Here is a 26828-nt window from a genome sequence, read left to right on the forward strand (position 1 = left end):
GTCGACCTATTTACCAAGATGGCCCACTTTGTTCCGTGCCCGAAACTCCCCACAGCTCAGGAGACGGCCCAGCTTTACCTGCAACACATCTTTCGTCTGCATGGACTCCCAGCCCATCTGATCTCCGATCGGGGCCCTCAGTTCTCCTCTCGGTTCTGGCAAGCCCTCCATTCCAGCCTGGGTACTCGAGTGCACCTGTCCTCGGCCTACCACCCACAGACAGATGGCCAGACAGAGCGCACCAATGCCACGCTAGAGCAATATCTCCGCTGTTACACCTGTTACCAGCAGGATGACTGGACCACTCTATTGCCCCTAGCGGAGTTTGCATACAACAACGCGGTCCATTCATCCACCCAAATGACCCCGTTTGCTGCAACCTACGGGTACCACCCTCGGTTCTTCCCAGCGATCCTACCACCCACGAATGTCCCCGCCGTCGATGCCTACCTGCAAGAACTCCGTGCCAGCCAAGACTTGCTCCGAGAGCAGCTACAGCAAGCCAAGGAGGCATATAAACGGGCTGCGGACCGAAAGAGGCAAGAAGGCCCTCCAGTGCAGCCGGGGGATCAGGTGTGGCTCTCAACTCGCTACCTGCGCCGGCCTGGTCGGTCTCACAAGCTGGATGCACGGTTCATTGGACCCTACCCCGTCGTTGAACAAATAAACCCCGTCGCCTTCAGGCTCCAGTTGCCACCCCACCTCCGCATTCACCCCGTGTTTCATCGCTCCCTCCTTGTTCCGGCTGCACCCCCTGACCCAGCTCGGACTCCTTCCCCACCGCCGCCACCACCAGTGTTGGTGGATGACGAGGAAGAATATGAGGTGCGCCAGATCCTGGACTCCCGGTACCATCGTGGAGGCCTCCAGTACCTGGTGGACTGGGAGGGATACGGCCCAGAAGACCGGTCTTGGGAGCCCGAGGACAATCTTCATGCCCCGGACTTGGTGCACCAGTTCCACAACGACCACCCCGACCTTCCAGGTCCCTCGACGGAGGGGGGCCCTGGGGGGGGGGATAGTGTCATGGGTGCTGGGGACCCTTCAGAGGAAGTTGAGTCTCATGAGGAAACTGTGCCCCTGCCACCTGCACCAGTGCCCCTGCCTCCTGCTGGAGAAGATCCCAGCCCCCCTGCCTCGCCCTCTCGGGTGGCTCGTGTGCGTGACCGCCTCCGGCAGGACCTCAGGGATCGGAGGAGGGCGGCACGCTCACAAGCAAGACTCTCCCTGAGCCCTGAGTTCTGAGAGGATTCTGGCCCTTCTAAGAGCAAGGATGCTTGAGTGGTAACAGGATCCTGGCTGCCTCCCTGAGCCAGCAATTAGCCCAAACGGGCAACAGCCAGCAGAGGGCTATATAGCTGTGGGCTTTGGGAGGAAGCTTTGTGGAAGCAACTAGTCATCTCCCTGACATTCTAGCATCCACTCCGGCTTGACTTTGGTTCCTGACTCCCTGACTTTGGCTTTGGACTTCTGGACTCCCTGACCTCGGCTTCTGGACCTCAGACCTGCGATACTTCTACAGTGATTCGGATTTGGCGCCTCGGACCCTCCTGCTTACTGGCTACAGACCTCGGACTGCCTCTGGACTTTGCCTGACCCGGCCCCAGCCGTGACAGCTACATTGAACCGCATCTGCCACGTTGACGCCCACTCACCCAGCCTCAACAGATCCCTTTGGAGTGCCTCACAATCCTCTCTGGTTCTCACCACCCTGAACAATTTAGTGTCATCCGCAAACTTGGCCACTTCACTGCTCACTCCCAACTCTAAATCATTTATGAACAAGTTAAAGAGCATGGGACCCAGTACCGAGCCCTGCGGCACCTCACTGCTTACCATCCTCCACTGCGAAGACTGCCCATTTATACTCACTCTCTGCTTCCTATTACTCAGCCAGTTTTTGATCCACAAGAGGACCTGTCCTTTTACTCCATGACTCTCAAGCTTTCTAAGGAGCGTTTGATGAGGAACTTTATCAAAAGCTTTCTGGAAGTCAAGGTAAACAATAACTATCGGGTCTCCTTTGTCCACATGTTTGTTCACCCCCTCAAAGAAATGTAACAGGTTAGTGAGGCAAGATCTTCCCTTACAGAACCCTGAGTCTTCCTCAATAGCCGATGTTCATCAATGTGCCTACTCATTCTGTCCTTAATAATGGTTTCTACCAACTTTCCCAGTATTGAAGTCAGACTGACTGGCCTGTAATTTCCCGGATCTCCTCTGGAACCCTTTTTAAAGATGGAGGTGACATTTGCTACCTTCCAGTCCTCAGGAACGGAGGCAGATTTCAATGAAAGATTACAGATTTTTGTTAGAAGATCCACAAGTTCAACTTTGAGTTCTTTCAGAACTCTCTGATGTATGCCATCCGGACCTTTTGGTACTTCTCCACTAATTTAAGTAGCTCAGTGGTGAACTACCTAAATACTTATCATGATACACAGAAAGCAGACTGATGACTTCATAAAAAGCCAGGGTTCACATCTGCAACTTGCATATCCTACCATCCTCAACAGCCTTTGTCACACAGGTCAAGCAATTATAATTTTTGACCTGGTTATATTTTTAACATATATATGCTGATATCTTGTGTGTTTCTTTCTCTGAGACCATACATACCCAGTCCACAGGGTTAAACAAGAAGTTAATTCTGTCTTATAAATAAACTGCATCCTTCTTATATTTTAATTGGAAGGAATTCTGGTTCTCAGTACTAGTTTAATTGGGTGAATTCACACTAAGTAGCAGACAAAAAGGAACTCTCTGTTTTTTGTTAATCGGAATTTTTCTTTAAATTATAAATTCTGGACCCCTCCTAGAAACAAGACTTTTGACACCTCTTACTTTCTTCTCTCCTTTTCTTCCTTTATGCTTCCACCACCCCCTTATTTTTAGTCACCGCCCCCCAATTGCACCCAAGGCCCCTGGATTGTTTCAGCGCCCCCCAGGGGGCAATATCACACACTTTGGGTAACACTGTTCTAACTGAACTGTGACGGATAAGACCCAGGAGGCAAGAAATGCTGTGACACTTATGGTGCTAGAAGGGGAAATACTGGTGTCTCTGACTGATAAAGGTGTTTTTCTCCAGATAGCAAGCATCCTTTTCAACTGACAGGGAGAACAACTAACCTTTTGATGTGTTAACACCTCTGAATTGGAGGGTTAATGTTCTGGTCAGCTTGAGCACTAGGACCTGGCACCCAGATTGTTTAAGGACCCTGCAGTACACATGGGGTGGAATCTTAAAAGAGTATCTGTCCTTTGTCTAGCGTTCATTCATTTTGGGATGCATAGGGGAGCTGTCTCTCCTGTGTATTTTGTCATGAAGAATGACTGAGGGAAAATGATGCTAAAGATATGCAGCTAACAAAGACCAGATATACCATAGATTAGAAATATTTAGTTAGTAACTTTCCTTTTGTTTATTTTACTTGGAGCACCTAGATCTTTTTTGTAGGACCCTGAGTTTGTACATTGTAGAAAAAAAGTTGCTTAATCAGAGAGAGCCTGCATATGTCTTTACCCACCTTCCTTGGCATGCTATAGTGATACACATCTGTGGCGCTGAGAGAGGGCTTTCCTGACCTTGATATGCAACCATAAGGGGAAGTGATCTCTGTAGATCATGATGGGTTTACTCTCAATAACTTCCATGAACTTCTAAAGCAGTTAGTGGAAGTTTGTGGATACGCCAGAAAACAGGGGTTAAAGGGATTCTGAGCTGTTTTGCGCTGTCTTGTGCAGGCTACTCTCCACTGCTCAGCTGTTTTTTAGGGGGAGGGGCTTTCTGCACACCCCATTTAAAGGGACTGTGATCCCTTTCAACAGGGTTTGTGGGGGCATGAACCACGAACTAGTTTTGTTCATGAATAAGCCTTCTGGTTGAATTTGGATCATAGTTCAGCAATGAACCACAAACTGACATGAACTACATTTTTCTGGTTTGCGTCAATCTCTAATAATGTCTTGCATTTTCTATATTTTGTTTGTTTGTTGCGGAAAGGGCCCCTTTTATAGCTTTTTTTTCAAGCCAAAACAGAAACATCTTAATCCTGTCTCCTGCCATCCCAGAAATTGTGACTTCCTAGTAGCAACAATGTATTATGTATGTTCCATCTAAAAACCTGTGAAACAGAGTCACTGATTAGAAAAGTTTATTGAGTATTTTTGTACATGAAAGGATCTAGCACTGGCTAGTGGGTGCTTGGGAGCATGAAAACATTATTACTAATTAATCAGGCTAGTAGTAGACCTGTGGTGGGTATCACACAGTTGGGGAGTCCCCAAAATTCCTACCCAGTCCCCTGACTTCCAGGATGAAAAATGGAATTTAAGTTATTATAATTATTTATTTACATTACTTATCATCTGCCTTTCTCACTGATGCGGAAAGCAGATTACAGAGTGAAATATCTCCAAAAGATATCCATGAAATCTGAGGGAGGGAAAAATCATGAAGTGATTCTTTTCTGGCCCATTCTATGAATGATCCTGACAGATTCAAAGCTTTCCTTCTTAACATATGTCAAAAAAGCATATTCTTTCCCTCCAGAGATAACAAAAGAAGCAAGAGAGGTAGTTAAATTCCATGAAAGCTTCAATTAGTGGGAAAATATTCCAAGTAACCAAAAATAGCATTTAGAAGATGCTTTGATTGAAATAATATTTAGAGATGTTTAGATTATTTTTAAAATGGTTTATGGTTTCCTTCATCAGCAATGTATCATTAGGCAAACTAGCTGAAAGGTTCTAAATAAGGCAATTAATTTTTAGATTTCTCAGATTTTTAACCCTTTATCATTTCTGATACCCACCGTTCCTCTTAAAGCCCCCAAGGAATTGTTCCTTGTATTATGGTTGGTTTCTTGTACAATTAAAGAGAAGGCTGAAATCAGTTTTACATACTACACCATAAAATCAGATTCGTTAACAGAAAAACGCCTCACTCATAATAGTATGAGCACAGAGCAGTTTATTTATTTACTGAAGTTGTTTTCATCCTGCCTTTTTCAATGAAGGATTCAAAGTGGCTAATGAACAAAACAATGCAAATTTATACTTGTTATAAAAACAAAACACCAGTTGCTACCAGAAAATACAGAACTGGTGTGTTCTCCATTATTCTCTTAAACACTTCCACCTGCTTCAGTTTTTCAGTGTGCTGTCCCTCAGCCCCCTGATCACAGCCAAAACAGCAAGAGCAAGAGATGGCTGATTCTGGAGGTTTAGTTTAAGATATGTATCACTGGGTGTCATTAACATATTGATAGCACCCTACTTTAAAAATTTAGACAATTTCCTTCAGTTCATCACAAAAATATGTAAAAGTATGGACAGGAACACTGAACTTCACAGAACATAGCAAGTTAAATTTTACATGATCACGATCTTCTGTGATGTAAAACTTTAATCATTGCTATTGTTTCCTTCAAACATTGCACATTATATATCCATATATCTATCTGCTAGGTTTTTCAAGTTTTATACACTCACTTTTTAACTTACCTTGCCATTCACAATCTCCACCCCAATGGCATCCACTTTAGCACTACTGATTCCAAGGAGAACTCCGTTTGCAGAAGTGGTGCGGAACTCAAATGTGATATTAACATCAGAACGAACTTTATAGCCCTCTTTAACTAAAACAAAATAAAACATGATTTGGTTTTTAAAATAAAGAATAAACTAAAGTAACATCCAATCTTTTTTACGTTACGTTTTTGTAACTTTGCATTGCTCCTCTTTTAAAATAAGACTGATTTAGCCTTTTCTGATCCATATGCATACATGCAATGAATGCAGTAGTTATATTTCTCACCTAGACAACAGTTAGGTGACAAAAAGTGTCCCATCCATCCTGACAGCGAATAATTAGCTAAAGGACAGAACTGCACATAAGGGGAGCAGATAATCAATACAATGTGGAATAATGAAATGCTAGTTTATTACATGTTTATTCCATATTATGATTTAAAATAAATATGTATATTACTTTTTCCCAATGAAGGAATAATAGCTCAAAACAATACAACTTCACGTTTATTTTAAAAAGCTATAAAACACCATCAGGCCAACTTTCCACCATTCTCTAAATCCATTCTGCCTCACATTGTTTCCTAAAGACAACCCTTTCCTTACCTAGAGCAGCAAAACCATTTCCATCAAAAAAGGTTCCTTCCTGAGCTGTTGCATAGCATTTATTCACAACAAAGCTGGAGACTGGACTCTCTCTGTCCAGCTGCTTGCTATTAATAGTTACTTCACCAATACATGCAGGGATACTGTGAGTAATCTGCAAAAGCAATTCAATACCATGGTTACTACGTTATAGACACACACAAAGCCACACTGCTTCTGAGTAATAATTCTCTGTAGACACGGTCACGGACTGAGCAATCTACACAGTTATTAGTGCAGAGAAAATAAAGAACTGGTGCATGCATTCAAGATATGCACAAACAGTAAAAAGAGATATTCCTGGCACCATGCAATTTAACAGTGCTTTGATTATGACGACAAACAGGAATCTGTTAATTATGAAGACTGGGGATGTTGTCCTTGATTCTTTCAGACACAGCAGTATCTAAGTTTAGACAGAAATCACTGGTCTTACCATCATTTTTTTCAACTATTATTTCACCACTGTTCGCAATCAGATCAGACAAATGCGAGGCACCAACAATTTATTTAAAAAGGGATAACGGTCTTGGTGTGAAAGGGGACCTAAATTATAGACTCGGAAGACTAACATTCATTTTCCAATAAAGCAAAAGAGATAAGCAAAATTATGGAGGCACCAACTTTTAATGTCCACCCTCAAAGTAAGCTAAGACAAGGAGGGCATTTTAAATCTTTCTTCATGTTGGCTATTATCTCAAGGTAAAATATTTGCATCCCACAGTTCTCTACATGGATTGTGCATTTCAGCACATCACTGTAAATCCTTCTCTCTCAGGGTGCTAGAGTTCAGTCTGATCTGCATGAAAAAACAGCACATAAGGTCCCTTAAGATGAAAAGATTTTTTTTTTTTACATTTCCAATATTCTTGGCTCTGTAATCTAAGGGCAGGCCCCCTAGATACAGCTTCCCATCCACATCCAGTGTGATACCATCTCCTGGAACATTTACAGCTTCCGATTCCTTTCCATCCACTATGATTACACCTCTCCTTTTAGCATATTCTGTCTTCACCTGAAAGATAAGTTACAGTATTTGTAAGTCACCACATTAAAACAATCCTTTATATTGTTTTAGATTTATATGACCACTGGATAATTTCTTCATACTTCCCATGAATAAGAATGTGTGAGCTACTATTACATTTTTGTTGTTGAAAATTTACCTTGAATGAGCTTGAAAGTGCATCCTAAGCAGTTACATTCTTCTAAGTCAGCTGAAGTTAATATGCTTAGATGGGTGCGACTGCTGGACTGCATTGTCATTATACAATAAATTGGACTGGTGAAAAAGTACTTGGAGCACTCACCATATGCCACTTTCCGTCGCTGATGATTGCACTATGAAAGGCTACTGCCCTTCCTTTCCCAAGATCAAATGAGAAATAAAGCTTGCCTCCGTGTAACTGAAGAGCTGCAAAATCAACCTGCTTGGGGTGCGTCATATAGTATATCAGGCCACTAGAAGCAAAGGTCCTAAGGTTTATCTGCACAGAAAACCTAAAAATAAAATACAGGTCTAATCAGAGCTTGGGAAGGAGACCCCTCAAAGCCCCATCTAAGCTACTTGACATTTCCAGGAAAGTGTAATGAACATACAACAACAAATAAAATGGAACACCATTGCACATACTGATTGTAGTATGATATATGATGACATTTACTGCACACAGCCAAAGGCCATTACAATCAGTTTCAAAGAAGATAAAACGTAAATCATAAATAGCACTGTTAGAATAACTAAATCTAAAAATACTTGCCATGTTAAAACATTTCACATACTGTTTGAACAAGAGAAACTAAGTAGTTGCATTTTAGAAACCAAAAATCAGGTTTGGAAAACTCTAATACTGGCTGAAAACTGGCAGTCATTTGTGTTCAAGTCCCCTCCTTACATTCCATCAGTTTTTGGTTGGACCGATATAATGTCAGAGAACATTACAAAACATTGCAATTATGATAGCAACAGTTAGTCACATGTAGAAGGAAACAAATCACAAGAAAACTTTAACAAATTAGACAATACAGAGATACAATCTAATTCATAATTAATATAAAACAAGAGGTAAGTGATATATAAAAAGCAGCATAGGTGGTCAGGAGTCACATGTAGAACCTTCTTCCTGCACCCACTGCTACTGTTCACAACTGGTCCTGCAATCTCAACAGAACCAAAATTGTAGGGTCAAAAACAGTTCAGGGAACATGAACAGGTAGAGAGATGGTTTGGCTTCCATCTCTGCCCCACCTCCCACCCCTGTACTGTAAGTGGCCCTTCAATGTCATTGAAGGAGTGAACAATTATTCTTACATGTAGTGTTGCCACTATAACATATGTCATGTTATGTCCTGAAAGAGAGAGAACTTCCTATCTATAAAGGCCCATGGAAACAAGAAAGGGATAAGTAGAGGCTAAAGGGATAGAGTAGCCATATGAGGGCAGGGATGTACAAGAAGGTACAGTAACTGTAAGGGAAAATAGCAGAAGAAAAGTCTAAGGAAAGGAGACTGAGGGAAGGAGATACAGCAGTCATGGAATATATATAACTATATATACATAAATGTATATATACCTCATAGTTATAAACAAGAGACAAAAATAATTTACAAAATTTACAGCTGACTGATGAATCAAGTAATATATCATGACTAGGCCATCAGATAGACTCTTCAGCACACTCCAGTATACTCTGGACATGGCAGAGTGCTACGGCAAGGAAAGCCAAGTTGATTTAGTTTGGACATCTGCTGCCTGGTGGAACAGCTCCATCTTACAAGCCCTGCAAAATGGTAACAGATCTGGCAGGGCTCTAACCTCCAATGAAAACATGTACCACCAGACCAGGGCCGAAAAAGCCGTGGCCCTAGTTGAGGCCAAACTGACATTCTCAGCGCTGGGGACAACCAGCAGATGTTGGTTCTCTGTGCGTAAAGCCCTTCGGGGCACATACAATGACCCCTCAGATATGTTAGTCCCAGGTCACGCAGGGCTTTAAAGGTCAGAACCAAAACCTTGAAGCAAATCTAGTACTCAACTGGTAGCCAGTGCAAATGATGTACTGCTGGTCGAATACATGCCCATATAGGCAATGCCATCAACAGGCATGCTGCTGCATTTTGCACCAACTGAAGCTTCTGGATCAGCCTCAAGGGCAAGTCCGTGAAGAGTGAGATATAGTAATCCAATCTGGAAATGACCATTGAAGGGGAGACGTAGGGTGCCAGCTCCCTAATCTTCTGAAGATGATAAAAGGTGGACTTGGCAACTGTGGTGACCTGGGCCTCTAGAAAGTGAGGCATCCAGGATAACTCCCAGGCTCTTCACCTTCTGGGTCAGCGCAATAAGTGCACCATGCAGGGCTGGTAGCCTGATACCCTGTGCTACTCCACCCTGGCTCAGTTACAGGTCCTGCAACTTTGTTGGATTAAACTTCAGATGACTCTGCTGCAACCATCCAGCCATGGTCTCTAATGCCTCAGCCAAATGATCCAGAGCCGAGTCTGGACAAACATCCATCAACAGATAGAGCTGGGTATCATCTGCATACTGGTGACAACCCAGCCCAATCCCTTGGGCTAATTGGGTGAGGGGGTGAATGTAGATGTTAAAAATCACTGGTGAGAGAATTGCCCCCTGCGGCACACCACATTCAAGTGAGTGTCACGAAGAGACCTGGTCATCAAGCACCACCCTCTGTCCCCAACCATGGAGAAAGGAGGAGAACCACTGTAAGGCAACCCCTGTACTCCTACATCGATGTAGAGACATAAATGTGTGCTGAACTCTTCCACAAACAATCATGCTGAAGTTGCATATGATGGTGCCCTACGTTGCATGTCAACCGCAAATATAAAAATGCAATAACATCTGTCATCTGAATTTACACACAGAGATTTTCTAGCTTGAGGGCAAGACAGCCCAATGGTGGGTGGAATGAATCTATGTTTCCATTACTGTTTTGATTTTCAGCCTTGGAGCTTTTCTTTGCATAAATAATATGAAACAAACACATGCTTACGGCTCCCTTGCCACGACCTTTCAGATTACATTCATAGACTGCAGAATGGTCCCTCAAAACATGAGCAGTCCTTGGGTGTTCATTTAAACCCAAGGAAACATCTCAGGTAACATCTACCCCAGTGTGGATGAATTATTAATCAAAGTGTTCAGGAACACTGGCAAAACTGATGATAAACTAAAAGGTTTCCACCCCATCAGAACAACCCCCCCACACACATCTAGCTAAGCACTTTAAGCTTAGCTCTAGAGAGACATAAATGTGTGCTGAACTTCTCCACAAACAAATCGCATTTGAAAATGCTGAAGTTGCATATGATGGTGCCCTAAGCTGCATGTCCACTTCAAAAGTAAAAATGCAATAACATCATCTGTCATCTTGAAGGCAAACAACATTGCACAGAAATTTTTCAAATTTGAAGTACTATGTAATTTTATTATGATAATCAGTGACGCTGAAATACCTACTTCTTTCTTACTGTAGTCTGATTGAAAAGGAGCACCAAGTGACTGCTTCTGGCAAGACCAAATTGATGAGCCCCAGATATTTGTTTCAGCAAATCATCTTCTGCACACTGTTTCTGTTAATGAAAGAAATGGCATAATAGTCCACCAGGTATACCACAATATTTTGTTGCAGAGTTTTGACCACTTGCTGAGGGCTCATTATGCAGATCACAAGAATATCAAACACAAGCTCTATCATCATAATTCAGACAGATATAATGTAAACTAATTTATTAACAAGTACTGCATGCCTCTCTTCCAAATACTACAGATATTCATCTTCAAGATGTAGATCCGTGGAGTTTCTGGCTGCTATTACAGCACCAATAATACAAACAAGTTATGTTTGCTTATGCATCCAAATGAAGAGATGCTTCTGTTATACAATAACCATATTTCTTTGCCACAAAAACTGCACAAATGTAGCAACTATTACCCCTTCTTCTTGAATGTATGCTCACAGTGGGCTGAATGCAAATCCCATATGCTCTCTTCCAAGGAACAATAAATATTAACCATATAGTCCTAAATAAAGTTGGTAAACTGCTTAGTACACCAAGTCCTATACTAGTATATCTTGAACATATGCCAGATTGCCTGAAGGTATGCCAATGCAACAGTGCACCAACTCCACACCAGTGTAAGCCTCTGCTAGTAATGGGTCGTACGAGGATTGTGCTGGGGGAGGAGGGGTTGGGGATTTACAGGCAATTTCCTAAACCCACATTCTTCAGCCCACAATGTATCTCTGTAGAAAACACTGGAATACCCATAAAATTCCCACAGAACTCAATGGATGTGGGGAAAAAACAGCTGGACTCTCTGCTATCTCCTACCATGTCTCACAGTCACTGTGTAGCTTCGGATACCCACTACATAAATCACAGCCAGGGAACAACCAGCTGTGATGATAGGGTACCTTGCATGGGGCAAAAATCTCCAAGAATAATGTTAGATATACTAAACACACAAACACAATGCAACTGTGGGGAAACTTTGGTGATGGGAACTCTAGAGGATGGGAACTTTGCAGCAAGAAGGGAATTCAAACACCAGGGTGCCAAAGCACAAATAACAATCTGGACATACCCTCAAGTGAGAAAAATACACTTTGTCTTAAACCAATGTCCTCTACTCCCCCAGCAACTGGTAACTATTACGTATTGGATAAAGAACCCATTGTTCATTTTTCCAGCATGCTGCATTAAAAAGTACTGCAAGGTCCAGGAATACATTTGCACAGATTCACCTTGTAGTGTTAGAACCATTAGAAAAATACCAGACTGCACAGTTCCAGGAAAGAGAAGAATAAGTGAGTAAGAAATAAATGAATAACTTTCCAAGTCAATAAGGAATATGACAAGATGGCCTATAAGTGGACACAGTTATAGTTGAACAGAGGTAGAGGACACAGACACTGGTGGGCATAGAAGTGACAACTGGGAGACGGCTTCACATTGCAACGCCTCTTATGTGTAGTTTCCTACAAAGCTAGATTTTATTATGTGCCCTCCACGGCATAAAGCAAAACAGCATACAATTAATGTTACAAGGCTTCATTCAGAAACATTTTAGAACTACTCGCCAGATTCCTCTAGATCTATTTCTGCCAAAGTACAGAAAGGAAATATATTGCCCTGTTTAGTCACCTAAACCTGAAGTTGGTCCTTCCCACTTTCCCCTACATGTTATTTAAAACCCAATGGGGATTGGGCTAGAGTTGTACAACATACTTCCTTGATGTTGTTAAGCGGCCTTACAAAAATTGATTGCATCTGCATTTCAGACAGAATCTCAGTATCTTCTGGCTGTATGGTGGATTTAGGTTTCTCCAAAAGGAAGCAGCTGTCCATATCAACACCTTCATACCTTACTGCAGTGGTGAAATCCAGAAGTCTGGGATTTAAAGAGAGAAGAACTTAGTGAAATGAAATACTGTGGATGGGTGCTTTCTTGTGTATTATAAAATCTGGGGTAATTTTTCAAGAACTTCTGCGCACCCACCAAAATCTTATGTACCAAAATCTGAACAATCCTCACTCTGGTTTTTACCACTCTGCACATTATATAAATCATGAAACAGCTAGAAATCTTGAGCGAAAGACTTTATTTGTGATGGCATGTGATTCGTCTCCTGCTTACCAGCAATTTGAAATTATTGATTTTAACTAGCAGTTTTAATATTTTTTTTTACTATTTACATTGTAAATAATAACAATTATTTTATTATTATTTACATTGTCAATTATGTATTTTATTATTATTAACATTGTAAACTGCCATGAGTTCTTATAAAGTGTTAAGATTTAATAAATGTTTCAAATAAATAAATAAATTTGTCTGCAGCAGTCAGCTGTCTATGGATGCTCACGAGGCATCTAGGAGAAATGCATAACTCAGCACTGATTGGCCTGCTTGGTGACATAGCACCTACTGACACACGTCTCCACCAAGAAGCAACTGTTAAAGCAAGTGAGGTCCTGCAGGCAGCCACCCTTTCATGCAAGATTACCTGGCAAAGAAAAGGTTTAAAAGAAACTAAGGATTAAGAACAAGAAAAGTTTGTATGGACAGATTGAATTGTATACATGGAACTAGATAAGGGAGAGGGGCTATTTTAAGAAGGATGTTTGTCCAGCATCTGGTTTTCATATATATATATATATACACACACACACACACACATATATATACACACACTGTGGCTAATACCCACTGATGGGCCTCTGCTCCATATTTTTATCTAACCCCCTCTTGAAGCTGGCTATGCTTGTAGCCGCCGCCACCTCCTGTGGCAGTGAATTCCACACGTTAATCACCCTTCGGGTGAAGAAGTACCTCCTTTTATCCGTTCTAACACAATTGCTCAGCAATTTCATTGAATGCCCACGAGTTCTTGTATTGTGAGAAAGGGAGAAAAGTACTTCTTTCTCTACCTTCTCCATCCCATGCATAATCTTGTAAACCCTTCCTCCTTACACCATCGTCTCATCCACACATTGAGACTCCTAATTCATGCCTGTCTCTCCAGCCCTGCACGTGGAACAGGTAGCACTTCTGAGAAGGCTACCTTGGAGGTCCTGGCCTTAAGTCTCCCGCCTAGCAACCTAAATGTTTCCTCCAGGATCTCACGACTGCATTTCCCCACATCATTGGTGCCAACATGCACCACGACCACTGGCTCCTCCCCAGCACTGTCCATCTACTACATGCGTAATGTCCGCTACCTTCGCACCAGGCAGGCAAGTCACCATACTGTCAGTACGCGGTTTTGCCACCCAGCTGTCTACTTGCCTAAGGATCGAATCACCAACTACCAAGACCCCCCCCCCTCTCCCTGCCCAGGGATGGTTCCTTGGCGAGAAAGGATTTCCGCTCACCAACTGAAGAAAAGGTCCCTTCTGAGGGCACATTCCCCTTATCCTCAGCCCGGTGCCCTGTTCCCTCTCAACCCTCATGCTCCCTGGCAGCAACGGGGCTGCCACGTTCAGAACATAAAGTTTTAAAATTAAAGCTGGTGTTAGCCATTATTCTACATGGATACAGACTGCATTGTTTCATCACTTGCATCTCTGTGGGGAAAGTTCTATATATTTTTCACTGAAAATTAGTGTGCCAACCTGTTGCAATGCCAATAATGACTGAAGCAGAACTGTGTCTCCTGAAAGAAAAGCATGGCTAGTTGAGAAGAACATTGTATTTCAGATGAAACAAGTTAATGCAGCTGCAAAAAACCAAAACCAAAACAAAGCTTTCTTCCAACTTTGTCTAGTCTGGAAGATGACTCCTCACCTTAATTCAGCCAATCTAGCCACCTGGATCTGTGCAACCATAATACTGAGATTAGGCTATTGTAATGTACTCTTATGCAGGGCTTTTTTTGTAGAAAGAACTCCTTTGCATATTAGGCCACACACCCCTGATGTAGCCAATCCTCCAAGAGCTTACAGGGCTCTTAATACAAGGTCTACTATAAGCTCCAGGAGGACTGGCAACATCAAGGATGTGTGGCCTAATATGCAAAGGCATTCCTGCTACAAAAAAAAGCCCTGCTCTTATGAATACCATGGATTGCCAAAAGGACAAATAAGTATGTCCTAGATCAAATCAAGCCTCAACTCTCCCTAGAAGCTTAAAGTACATACTTTGGGCACAATGTAGGAATACAAAAGTCAATAATGCTAGGAAAAATTGAAGGCAGCAGGAAAACAGCAAGAACCAACATGAGATGTATTGTGACTGTTTATCCTCACAATAACCCAAGAAGTACATTACGCTTGGAAGTTTGAATAAAGCTATTGTGGCGGAACATATGAGGAGAGGTTGTCCTTGAAAGGGCAGCTGCTGTGAGAGTCCTCTCAGCCCCACCCATCTCACAGAGTGTCTGTTGTGGGGAAGGAAGGTAAAGGAGATTGTGAGCCACTCTGAGATTCACAGCAAAACAGGGATTTGAAACTGGACCTCCAAAACTGTATTCCAACTTTATATAAACTACACCATTTAAAACTTAAGAACACATTTAACTTACGCCATATTAAATATCAAGTTGGTTATACAACCATGGAAAGAGCCAGTCATCTTGACCCCTAAAATGCTTTCTCCAGCAGGAATCCCACCAATGTAAAAGTTAGATATATTCATTGGACTAGTCTCTGCCAGTGGTCCAAGTCTGATTTCTGCAGGGCTGTTTTCATCCACTTGAACTGTTATTATTCTGGAAGAGGGGAGGAAATGCAAAGCTATTAAAGACGAAACTATCAGCTGTAAGGACAATAACTGCTAGAAACTACAAAGATTCAGTGATTTTATAATTTACATGAAGCCACTGAAAAATAACTGAGGTTTTCTGGAATATATTTATAATTATATTCTAGTTTTAATCTTACAGTCAAATAACATAAATGTGGCATGTCTTTTTCAGCCTAATAAATATTAAAAACAGCTAATTGTGTTTACTTTTTCTATCAATGTTTGGTGTGATTTCCTCTAGTGACCCAAAGTGTCTAGAGATTTTAAGAGAGCTTTCATGTGCAACTTAATCGGTAGCTGATGTGCTGTACACAATTACCATATAAATCAGGACTCCTACATGAACAACAGAAAAACACAACTGTGATTATTGCACTGAAATGAGCTAAGCAAAGTCAGTTCTGCAGGGAATATGCTAAACTGATAGCAACACTCTGTAATTAAAACAAGTGCTTCAGCTTGTACCTTTTATTCCGAGTCAGGATGACAGAATGTTCTTGCCCATCACTGTAATTTCCATTAGTAGACTGGACTATGACCTTTCGCGTACTTCCTCGGTCCCCAGGATTAATGTGCACTGCCAGGTGACCATCAGACAACATGATGGAGAAGAAGGGCTAACAACAAGTTAATAGTCATGTCAGTGTTTTCTCTTTCTCTTTACCTGTACATGATCACAAAAGTATGTATCCAACTATGATGCTGCAAAGAGTAATTAAGTCTTAGGTAGAAGGGGCATTCGTGTCCATTGATTCCTTCTTTCCTCTGTTACACCCCTCCCCTTTGCTTGCTATGCTACTCCTGATGGTCCAGAGATTTCAGGAAATGCAGAGGTTTGAGCAGGAAGGAAAAGTGGGAAAGTCGCACTCCACAAGGTACACTGGTCACTGAGGATACCCCAACAACACAGAAATGAAGACATGAAATAAATTAAAACAGCTTAAAAGACAAACTAGCTCAACCACTTCAAGACAGAAATGTTTAAATTCAGAAAGCCTTTCATAGCATCTGGATTAAGTGGGCCAAAAATGTATTGCTCTATGTCAAAAGCACAAATTTGATGGAATGGAATGGAGCATTCACTCTAGGTACATTGATTTTTTTAAAATCTTCCCAAATAGTCCAAATAGATTAACTATGCCAGAAATATGAGAGGACAAATACATGTTAGTCTGATCTAGAAGAAAAACCAAGTTTTCAAAATAGAATCATCAGTCTTTTCATGGAATGGGCAGCAGTCCAAAATCCAACCTGAAAACCTGTTCCTTGAACTCCTCTCTCCCCCAAGAACAGGATTTCAGGGGGCATGTGAGGCTGCTGTGAGAGGGGGAAGACTGAGAAGTCAGTCTCCATGGGTGGAAATCCTTGTACATACCAGAATGTCTAGTCTAGATCCAAACCAAACAAGAATGGCCAAATACAGAGACTTCCGGGGGGAGGAAAATGCCGAGCTGAGCTGCTTCCCATAATGGGAGCAGGCTGGAACTTCTGTTTGGCGTAGCAGAAGGCAAATTAATGCCTACTGCCTACTATTCTCAGTTAGAGATTAGTCCAAGATATGCACAGAAAACTTTGAGGAGATTTACCTTGGCTAAAAGGGAGTCCCGGGGGGGGGGCTCCTTTGAGGGGTCTCTGGGAAGAGTTGCATTTTCATCATCAGAAGTTCTCAGAGTCATTTATTTGACATAAGCTCGACAGAATCCTAACCTTCTTGGACATTACTAAACATCTAAAGCTACACAAGACCGGTGTGGATCTGGATAATTGGCAGAAAAGGTACAGATGACTATCTTTCATTCCGGGACTATTTACAGTTAAACAGAATAAACTCAGAAGGTGGGAATTGGAAATCTAGAAAGCTTGGAAGAAGAAGGGAGGAAGAGGTGAAATTTGAACTTTGTAAATTTAAAGGACAGTGCTAAAAAGTGGGAAGGAATTTATTGTTTTGTCTACTTGCGGTTTTGAAAAAAGAGCACCATCATTACAGACCTGCAGCATATACAATCAACACAGGAAGTACGTCAAGTATTGTGAGATCTCTCTACCAGTGAAAACGAGATTTGGTGGCAAGTAAAGCAGGAAGTAGCAAATGAAAAGCCTACTCTAGGATTATAATACCATAGAGAAACATCGGTGGCCATTGCAAGGAGGTTGAAATTAAACCTGTAGGTTAGATCCGTGCCCGTCTTGGCTTATAAAGGCTAGCCAAACGTGGCTACGTGAACCACTACAGGACATCATCAATAGGTCCCTGATTGAAGGGATCTTTCTCACACCTCTTAAAGAGGCAGTGGTCCGTCCCCTCTTAAAAAAACCATCAGCAGACCCGGCCACATTGGCGAACTATCGGCCGGTGTCAAACCTTCCCTTCCTGGGTAAGGTCATAGAGCGGGAGGTGGCGGTCCGGGGAGAGAGATCCAGCTGCCGGCTCTTGACGGGGTGCCACTGATACCGGTCCCCAAGGTCAAGAGCTTAGGCGTGCTCCTTGAGTCCTCCCTTACAATGGAGGCTCAGGTGGCAGCCACTGTTAGATCTGCCTTTTTCCATCTTCGGCAAGCACGGCAGCTGGCCCCTTACCTGGAGCGCAGCGACCTAGCGACGGTAATCCATGCTACGGTCACCTCAAGAATAGATCACTGTAATGCTCTCTACATGGGGCTACCCCTGACGCTAACCCGGAGACTACAACTAGTGCAGAACGCTGAGGCACGGCTGTTAATGGGGCTACCACGACGGGAGCACATTCAGCCAGTGCTGAGAGAGCTGCACTGGTTGCCTGTTGTGTTCCGAGTTCGCTTCAAGGTGTTGGTACTAACCTTTAAAGCCCTTTATGGTCAGGGACCTGCCTATCTACGGGACCGCCTTTCCCCATATATCCCCCAGAGAGCACTGCGATCAGGGACAAAAAATCTGCTGTCTGCCCCTGGCCCAAAAGAAGCCAGGCTATGCGCAACAAGATCTAGGGCTTCTTCAGTGGCAGCACCAGAACTTTGGAACACCCTACCAGAAGCTATAAGGGCCCTGCGGGATTTGTCGGCGTTCCGCAGGGCCTGTAAGACCGAACTGTTTAGACAGGCTTTTCTGGTTGATTGAAAATGGGCTGCCACCGGACATCCTACAGAAGCTGGCGATCATAGTCAGAACCCAATACCGCCAGACTGGATTGAGACAGCGCAAATAGTTTTAAACTGATAAGTATATTATGGTTTTATATGTTTTATGGAATTGATTGTTTTTATGATATTGTAAGCCGCCCTGAGTCCGCTTGCGGAGAGGGCGGAATATAAATGTAAAGTAATAAATAAATAAATAAATAAAATAATATATTTAAAGTGTTCGGGACATTAAAAATTGTTGGAAATAATTGAGGTGATGATAAGAAGATAAATATTATTGGACATTTTGTTTATAATGGACTTTAGAAGCCTTTGAAAGAAAAAGGAAAATTTTTTTTAAAGAGATGCAAAAAGTCGCAACCGCCATTTTGAAAGATTTAAAAACTTTAAAATTAATATCTCGGTCTGGGAAGCTCTGAGGATAGCGAAATTAGGCTTGTTGTAAAGAGCAAGCTCTAATCTTTTGAACTTGATAGTCAAATTTGAAATTGGTGAGATCAAAATTTTCGGTGTTTTTAAATGTCAGAACACAAGCAAACCCGTGCAAGGGCTACTTCATTGGAGAAAATGCAAGACCAACTAGAGACAATGGAGGCCAGAATGATGAGAGGCATGAAAGAGATGATAACTGCATCTAAAAAAGAAATTATAGAAGAGATTAAAAAAAATATTGAAGATCTCAGAAACGAGACGAAAGAAGCATCTAAGAAAGTGCAGGAGGTAGAAGGGGGAATGAAAGTACATGAATCCACCTTGTTGAAGATACAAGAAAAAATGGCAATCCATGACTGCAAATTGATGGAGACTCAGATACGTCTGAGAGGAGTACCTGAGAAGGAAGAAGGTGATTTGAAAGAATATATAATAAAAGTAATTGCAGAATTTTTGGAGGAAGATCCTGAAGAGACTAAGAATATGTATGATTATATGTACAGAGTGAACTAACTCCATGCCAAGAAAAATAACTTACCAAGAGATGTTGCTATAAGATATATGACAAAAGAAATGTTGGGGAAGATCATGAACAAAAACTTTGAAAAGACATTGATAGTGGGAGGCAGCAGAGTAAGAATTATGAAGGAGTTGCCAAGACAAGTGATAAATGATAGAAGAACATATAAAAAACTGACAGAAAAATTATGGGAAAATGAAATGAGGCATAGATGGATAATACCAGAAGGTTTGAGTTTTGAACTTCAGGTGAAAAGAAACACAATTACAAATGCACAGGAACTGCGCATGAAGAACATAAAGAATTTGCACCATGATGGATTACAAATTATTGCCTTGGAATGTAAATGGACTAAATTCACCACAAAAAAGAAGGGCAACCTTTCATTGGATTAAAAAGCAAAATTGTAATATAGTTATCAACGATTTCAGGTTTTCACGGCTGGTAACATCATTAGAGTTTGTAGAATCTTTCGGGATCAAGTGCCGTGTTCTACTGGAGAAAGTTTTCCTTCCAGACGTTTCGTTCTCAGCTGTGGAGAACATCCTCAGTGGCGTTGCAGCCGGAGCAGGCGCTCAGACCTTCTTGGCTGCTGTGCTCCCCCACTGCTGCTGTGGCTCCCCCACTCAATGCACAGCAGCCAAGAAGGTCTGAGCGCCTGCTCCGGCTGCAACGCCACTGAGGATGTTCTCCGCAGCTGAGAACGAAACGTCTGGAAGGAAAACTTTCTCCAATAGAACACGGCACTTGATCCCGAAAGATTCTACAAACTCTAATGTAATATAGTTTGTTTACAAGAAGTGCATATTAAACAAAAGGATTACAAATTTTTATGGAATAAACAATTGGGATTAGAATTTTATTCATTGGCTGAACAGAAGAAAAGGGGAGTGATTTTTTATATTAAACAAGAATTGGAGCCGAAATTAGTATTTAAAGATAAAGATAGAAGATTTGTAGCAGTAGAAATAATATTAAATGCAAAAAAAAATGTTGTTATTGGGACTGTATGCACCAAATGGTGCAAAGGCTGCTTTTCAAAAAGACATTACACAACAATTTGATGAACTGACTTATGACCAAGTTTTGATAATGGGGGACTTTAATGGAACAATTAAGAATACACTGGATAGGTCTGGGGAAAAAAAATAACAATAAAGAAGGAAAATTGCCAAAGTCTTTTTTTGAATTGGTTAAACAAGAAAATTTGGAGGATATATGGAGGAAATTTAACCCTGAAGTGCGGGACTATACCTTTTCTTCAGCAAGACATAAAAGTTTTTCCAGAATTGACGTGTTGTGGGGTACTAAAGACTTAGGCCTTATAACAAAGAAAATAGAGATTCTACCTAAAATTGGGGCTGATCATAACCCAATAATGTGGATTATAAAATTGTCTAAGAAGATGAGAAGATGGAGATTGAATGAAGATTTACTACAGAATATCTAGTGACATATCTAGAAAATGAAACTAAAGCTTTCTTCCAAATAAAAGACAAAGAGGATATAGAATTTCAGACGGTCTGGGATGCTTATAAAGCAGTAATGAGAGGAATATTGATTACAATGAATAACAAAGATAAAAGGGAAAAAGAAAAACATGTTGGACATTCAAAATGAAATAAAGAAGAAAGAAGGGCAGTTGAAAAAAAGGCCAGGGAAAAAGAAAAATTACAAGGGAAATTACAATACTACAAACGCAAATGAGACATTTGTTAAATAAAGAATTGGAATGGAATTTGAAAAGATTGCAGCAGAAATCTTTTGAGGGTGCAAATAAACCTGGAAAATATTTGGCTTGGCAACTGAAGAAAAAGAGAGAAAATAAAATTATTAATAAAATTGTGGTAGATGAAAGAGAAGTGGTTAGCCAAGAGGGAATAAAAAGAGAATTTTTAAAATATTATGCCAAGTTGTTTAAAGGTGTTAAAATAAAGAAGGAAAAGATGGATGAGTGTTTACAAAAGATAAAAATAGAACCCTTAACAGAAAATATGCAAAAAGTTTTGAATGATCCAATTGAAAAAATAGAAATTGAAGCAGCAATTAATGCAATGAAAAATAGAAAGGCACCTGGGCCAGATGGATATACAGCTAAATACTTTAAATCCTTTAAAGAAGAGTTGGATATACAGCTAAATACTTTAAAACCTTTAAGAGTTAATACCGAAACTGCAGAAGTTGATGAACATGATAAGAATAAAAGGGAAAATACCAAATACATGGAAGGAAGCTGTTATTTCGTTGATTCCAAAGGAAGATAGAGATGTCACAAATGTAAAAAATTACAGACCAGTTTCATTGTTAAATAATGACTATAAAATATATACAAGAATCTTGGCAGAATGGCTTAAACAACATTTGATAAATTTTATAAAGGAAGATCAAGCGGGGTTTCTCCCCAAAAGGCAAATAAGAGACAATATTAGAACTGTTGTAAATACTGTAGAATATTATGAAAGACATCCAGAAAAGAAAGTAGCATTATTCTTTGCGGATGCAGAGAAAGCTTTTTACAATTTAAACTGGGACTTTATGTTTGCAGTAATGGAGAAAATGGAGTTGGGAGAAAGCTTTATAAGAATGATAAAAGCAATATATACTGAACAACGTGCAAGGCTATGCATAAACGCAGATCTTACTGAGGATATATAATTAGCAAAGGAACAAGACAAGGTTGTCCACTTTCCCCATTGTTGTTTATAATGACTCTTGAAATATTATTGATGCAGATTCAAGAAGATAAAGAAATAGGACTAAAAATAAAAGGATTTATTTACAAATACAGAGCATTTGCAGATGATATGTTTATAAATGAAAATCCCATACAAGTTACACCTTTGTTGTTTGCTAAAATACAAGAATATAGGAAGTTTGCGGGAATTTTTATTAACAAAGAAAAATCAAAATTTTTATGTAAAAATATGCAAACAAACAAGCAACAGGCCTTGCAGAGACTGACGGGCTGTGAAGTTACCTCCAAGGTAAAATATTTGGGTGTGGAGATAACAATGAAGAATATTGATTTGTTCAAAAATAACTATGAGAAGTTATGGCGTAAAATGGATGAAGATATGTCAAAATGGAATAAACTTAATTTGTCATTGCTGGGTAGAATAGCTGCAATTAAAATGAATATTCTATCAAGAATAATGTATTTGTTTCAAACTATTCCTATTGTGAAAGATAATAAACAATTTGATAAATGGTGAAGAAAAATTTCAGAATTTGTATGGGCTGGGAAGAAACCAAGGATCAAAATTAAAATTTTGACAGTTGCAAAAGAGAGGTGGATTTCAATTACCAAATTTAAAATTATATCAAGAAGCAGTTTGTTTAGTGTGGATAAAGGAATGGATAATGCTGTTAAATAAAAAACTCTTAGCATTGGAAGGTCACGGAAATAAATTTGGCTGGCACGCATATTTGTATTATGGAAAAAAGAAGATGGACGTTTTTTTCTCTCACCATTATATAAGAAATAATTTGTTAAATACATGGATGAAATACAAGAAATATGGGGATGACAGAGGACCGCTATGGATAGTGCAAGCTGAAGTAATAAAAATAACGAATGAGATAGGTGAAGAAAAGTGGTTGTCATATAATCAATTATTAAAAGTACAAAGTGGCAAAATAGAATTGAAAACTGCTGAAGAGCTGAACAATAAATATGATTGGTTTCAAATGCAACAAATAAAGAGTTTGGTGATATCAAAACCGAAGGAATAAGAAAAGAACAAACAGAATTGGAAAAAGTTCTGCTTGGGGACAATGAAAAATTAATTTCAAAAATACATAAATTACTTTTTAAATGGTCTACGGAGGATGAAGTAGTGAAATCTCAAATGATTAAATGGGCAATTAATGTAAATAAAGAAATACAGATGGAAACTTGGGAATATTTGTGGAAGAATTCTATGAAGCTTTCGACATGTCATAGTATTAAAGAGAACTGTTTAAAAATTATGTATAGATGGTATATGACTACTAAAAAATTGGCAAAGATGAACAACAAGATGCCAGATAGATGCTGGAAATGTAAAAAGCATGAAGGTTTTTCTACCATATGTGGTGGACTTGTGAAAGAGCAAAAAAGTATTGGCAGATGATTCAACAAGAAATTTCTAAGATCTTGGGATATGAATTTAAGAAAGCTGCAGAGACTTTTCTGTTGGGATTACAATGGAAAAATTTCCAAAAGAAGATAGAACTATAATTTGGTACTTGCTTTCATCTGCTAGGACATTATATGCGCAGTTGTGGAAGCAAGAAAAAATACCAGAAAAATGGGACTGGATTGTAAAAGTTATGATGTGGAGTGAAATGGACAAATTAAAAAGAATTCTAAGAGACTATGATTTAGAAGTTTTTAAGATGGAGTGGAAAAAGTTCAGAAGATATGTAGAAAAAAAGTAGAAAGTAAAAGGACATTGGACAATTTTTGATAATGATTAAGTCTTAGAAAAAAGGAGAATATTAATTTTTGTTTTTATTAGTTAAGGGTACCTTTAAATATTAAGATTTTAAGTATATAACACCGGCGGGGGTCAAGTAAAGGGGGATGAGGTGGGTAGAAAGTAATATATGGGATAGATAAAAGAAGTTATTAATGATGTAAGAAATATAACTTGTTACCATATGTTACTAAATAAAGCTGTTTTAACATACAAGAAGGCCAAATACATACCAGAAGAGCTTGTCTGCGTCTTCTCTTTTCTGAACCTTTACCAAGCCCCACAAGGATAATGCCAGTGGCTTCCTTGGTCATAAAAGTGGCCATAAGTTGAGATTCTTGTGAAAGAGGCTTAGGTGGCAACTCAATGTAACCGCTACTTAATATGCTAGCAGTACGTATAGGCTGTTTTGCAAAAGAAGAGAAATAATAAGTGAATTAGTTCATTATGTACTTGGCAATGGCGAGGCAACTATCAATGGCCTGACAATTCATCAACAGGCTAATAATATATCACACAAAGTCATTATACACTGTTGATTAACTTCTCAGCAACAAGCAGCAATGATTTATCCAATCAAATTGCTAAAATGTCCTACCTCTAGGATGCAACCTTTCCTCACACCATATGAATTTCGAAGTAAGTCAAAGGTAGAACGAGATATTTCTAAATTCTTAATACATCCCACATATCTTCTATTGGTAATTCCTTTCCTAAAAGAGAAATTAGTAAACAAGAATAAACTGGGAAAAACACAGGCAGTGTCATACTAAACAGGATTACATTCTTCTAAGTCTCTTCACATCACTATTTCTTTTTATTTAGAAAATTTCTATGGTCCAGGGGTGTCAAACATGCAGCCCAGGGGCCAAATCAGGCCCCAGAGAGCTATCAGGCCTCTGAGCAACTGGTTGTTCTTTGCTTCCTTTTCTCTTGCTTCCGGCTGCATCACAGCTTGCTTTGTCAGACTTGCTCCATCATACAGGAGATATAGAGCAAAACCTTTATTTTCTCCATTGGCTGAGGTTCCTCCCTTGAGGAGGAAGAGGGGGAGGGGGAGTTTGCTTTGCCAGAGCTACTGAGTCAAGCCTCTCTTCTTTCTATTGGCTGAGGCTCCTCCTCCTGGTTTCCTGAGGAAGGAAAGAAAGAGCCAGAGTTTTCTTTGTCCAGCTCCCTGGATCTCATGGGAGAGATACAAAAACAGAACATTTAAGACCAACAAGTGCTAATACTTTAATCATGTTTTAAGTTTTTAAAAAATCTTTAATTGTGTTTGTCTGAGTTCTTTATAAAGTTTATATCTCTGCGACCCGGTATTACATTTTATGGCACAAATGGCCCATCCCGACAAGGTCTCATTTATGCAAGATTCGGCCCTCAAGTCATGAGTTCCACACCCCTGTTCTATGCTGTCTCTCCAGAGTAACTGTTGGAGCTGGCTTACAAAACAAAACATAATAAAAACACAGCATATTAAAAGTTGTACTTTGGGACAAAGTTGAACAATGGATTTAGAAGGGTGTCTCTTCTTAGGATGGCACTGAGGATCACTTTAAGTCAGAAAAGAAACAGCTGTCTGGTTACACAATTTGAACCACCAGCTCCTGTGCAGTGGCTGCAGAATACACATCCAATCACAGAAAACAATGAGCACTCCACAATAGCAAGCAAACACAACTGTACAGCGACCACTATTCACAATGAAGTTTTGTGTGCTATTCACAACTTACAAACCATACACAAGCAACCTTTTCTTCCCATTTGGCCCTCCCAATATATTTGTTTCCTCCCCCTCCACAGGTCACCAAAAGGGTGTTCAGATTAGTAGTCGGGGACACCCATTATTTGCTGTGAGCATCTTATAAAGCTTGCAACATTGATGGGATGCTTGAAAGTGTTTCTGGCAGACTCTACGTACAGAGCAGGACACTGAAACTGGCAGCATGTTTATTTTTGTGAGGAAAAAGTTGAGGGAAATCCAGGCTTCAAAGAATGGAGTTATGGATCTGTGTCTAAATGCCATTCTAAGAGTGGCTAAAGATTCTCAAGACAAGCTTGCCCACTCTCATGTTTCTCTGGCCATTAATAAGAAAGTCTATGGTTGGATGATGCAAAACAGCCATGTGCCTACTGGGGAGGTGGGGGCAGGAGAAACTGCTGAAAGTAGGAACTATTGAGACAAGCCAGGGTTTAGTGATTGTCTGCAGGACCATTCCTGGTTTCACTGACTATAGTCATTTCACATTGTGTCTGAACTCACCTTATGTATGGAAGATCAAACTTTTAAGCAAGTGAAAAAGAAAATTATTTTTAACATACTTTACTGCCCTTGATCGTGGCAACCCGGCAACGTAAATTGGATCCTTATCAGAACGATTCAGGTCAGAGGCTGCACCAGGAGACTCTCCTTGTTTGGATTCCTTAGAACTGAGGTTTTGAGCATCCATGACTGTCAAGATCCCTGAGGGGTAATGAAATAAAAAAAAAAGTGGTACATAGGAATGATATTGATGTTAGTCAACATACTAAAACATACATTTTTTTGTGATTCATTAAACTGCTAAAGAAAGTCTAGATCTTTTTTTATTAAGCTGTTCCACCTCTTTCACAAAGCCTCTTTTCCCTGAAGCCATAATATGTAGCATATGGCCTACTTGCTATTTCAGAAACTATTTCCCTCTTCAACAGGTAATGGATATTTCAACTTTCCACAGTCTTTTAAAAAGCCTCCCACATTTTTTAGCCTTTGTGGTTTGCAAACAGAAGTCTTAAAAGCACTTAGCATATTTCCTAATGGTTCAAAAACCATAAACTATTATCAAGAATTCCTTTTGTTAATATTCATGCTT

At 40.3% G+C, this 26828-nt stretch overlaps 1 protein-coding gene across 1 annotated transcript in view; it reads right to left on the minus strand.

The window, feature by feature from the left end:
- LAMA1 (laminin subunit alpha 1) overlaps window positions 1-26828 on the minus strand; it is a 167779-nt gene that overhangs the window by 6255 nt on the left and 134696 nt on the right. The window contains exons 51-61 of the mRNA XM_060243976.1: window positions 26299-26440; window positions 24578-24692; window positions 24213-24383; window positions 15920-16071; window positions 15234-15419; window positions 12439-12601; window positions 10667-10779; window positions 7491-7680; window positions 7037-7195; window positions 6142-6295; window positions 5509-5642 (exon numbers count right to left, since the gene is read on the minus strand). Coding sequence (XP_060099959.1) covers window positions 5509-5642; window positions 6142-6295; window positions 7037-7195; window positions 7491-7680; window positions 10667-10779; window positions 12439-12601; window positions 15234-15419; window positions 15920-16071; window positions 24213-24383; window positions 24578-24692; window positions 26299-26440 — 1679 coding nt within the window. The remainder of the gene's footprint in view (window positions 1-5508; window positions 5643-6141; window positions 6296-7036; window positions 7196-7490; window positions 7681-10666; window positions 10780-12438; window positions 12602-15233; window positions 15420-15919; window positions 16072-24212; window positions 24384-24577; window positions 24693-26298; window positions 26441-26828) is intronic.

The sequence above is a fragment of the Heteronotia binoei genome, chromosome 7 (assembly GCF_032191835.1).
Source record: "Heteronotia binoei isolate CCM8104 ecotype False Entrance Well chromosome 7, APGP_CSIRO_Hbin_v1, whole genome shotgun sequence".
NCBI classification, from domain to species: domain Eukaryota; kingdom Metazoa; phylum Chordata; class Lepidosauria; order Squamata; family Gekkonidae; genus Heteronotia; species Heteronotia binoei.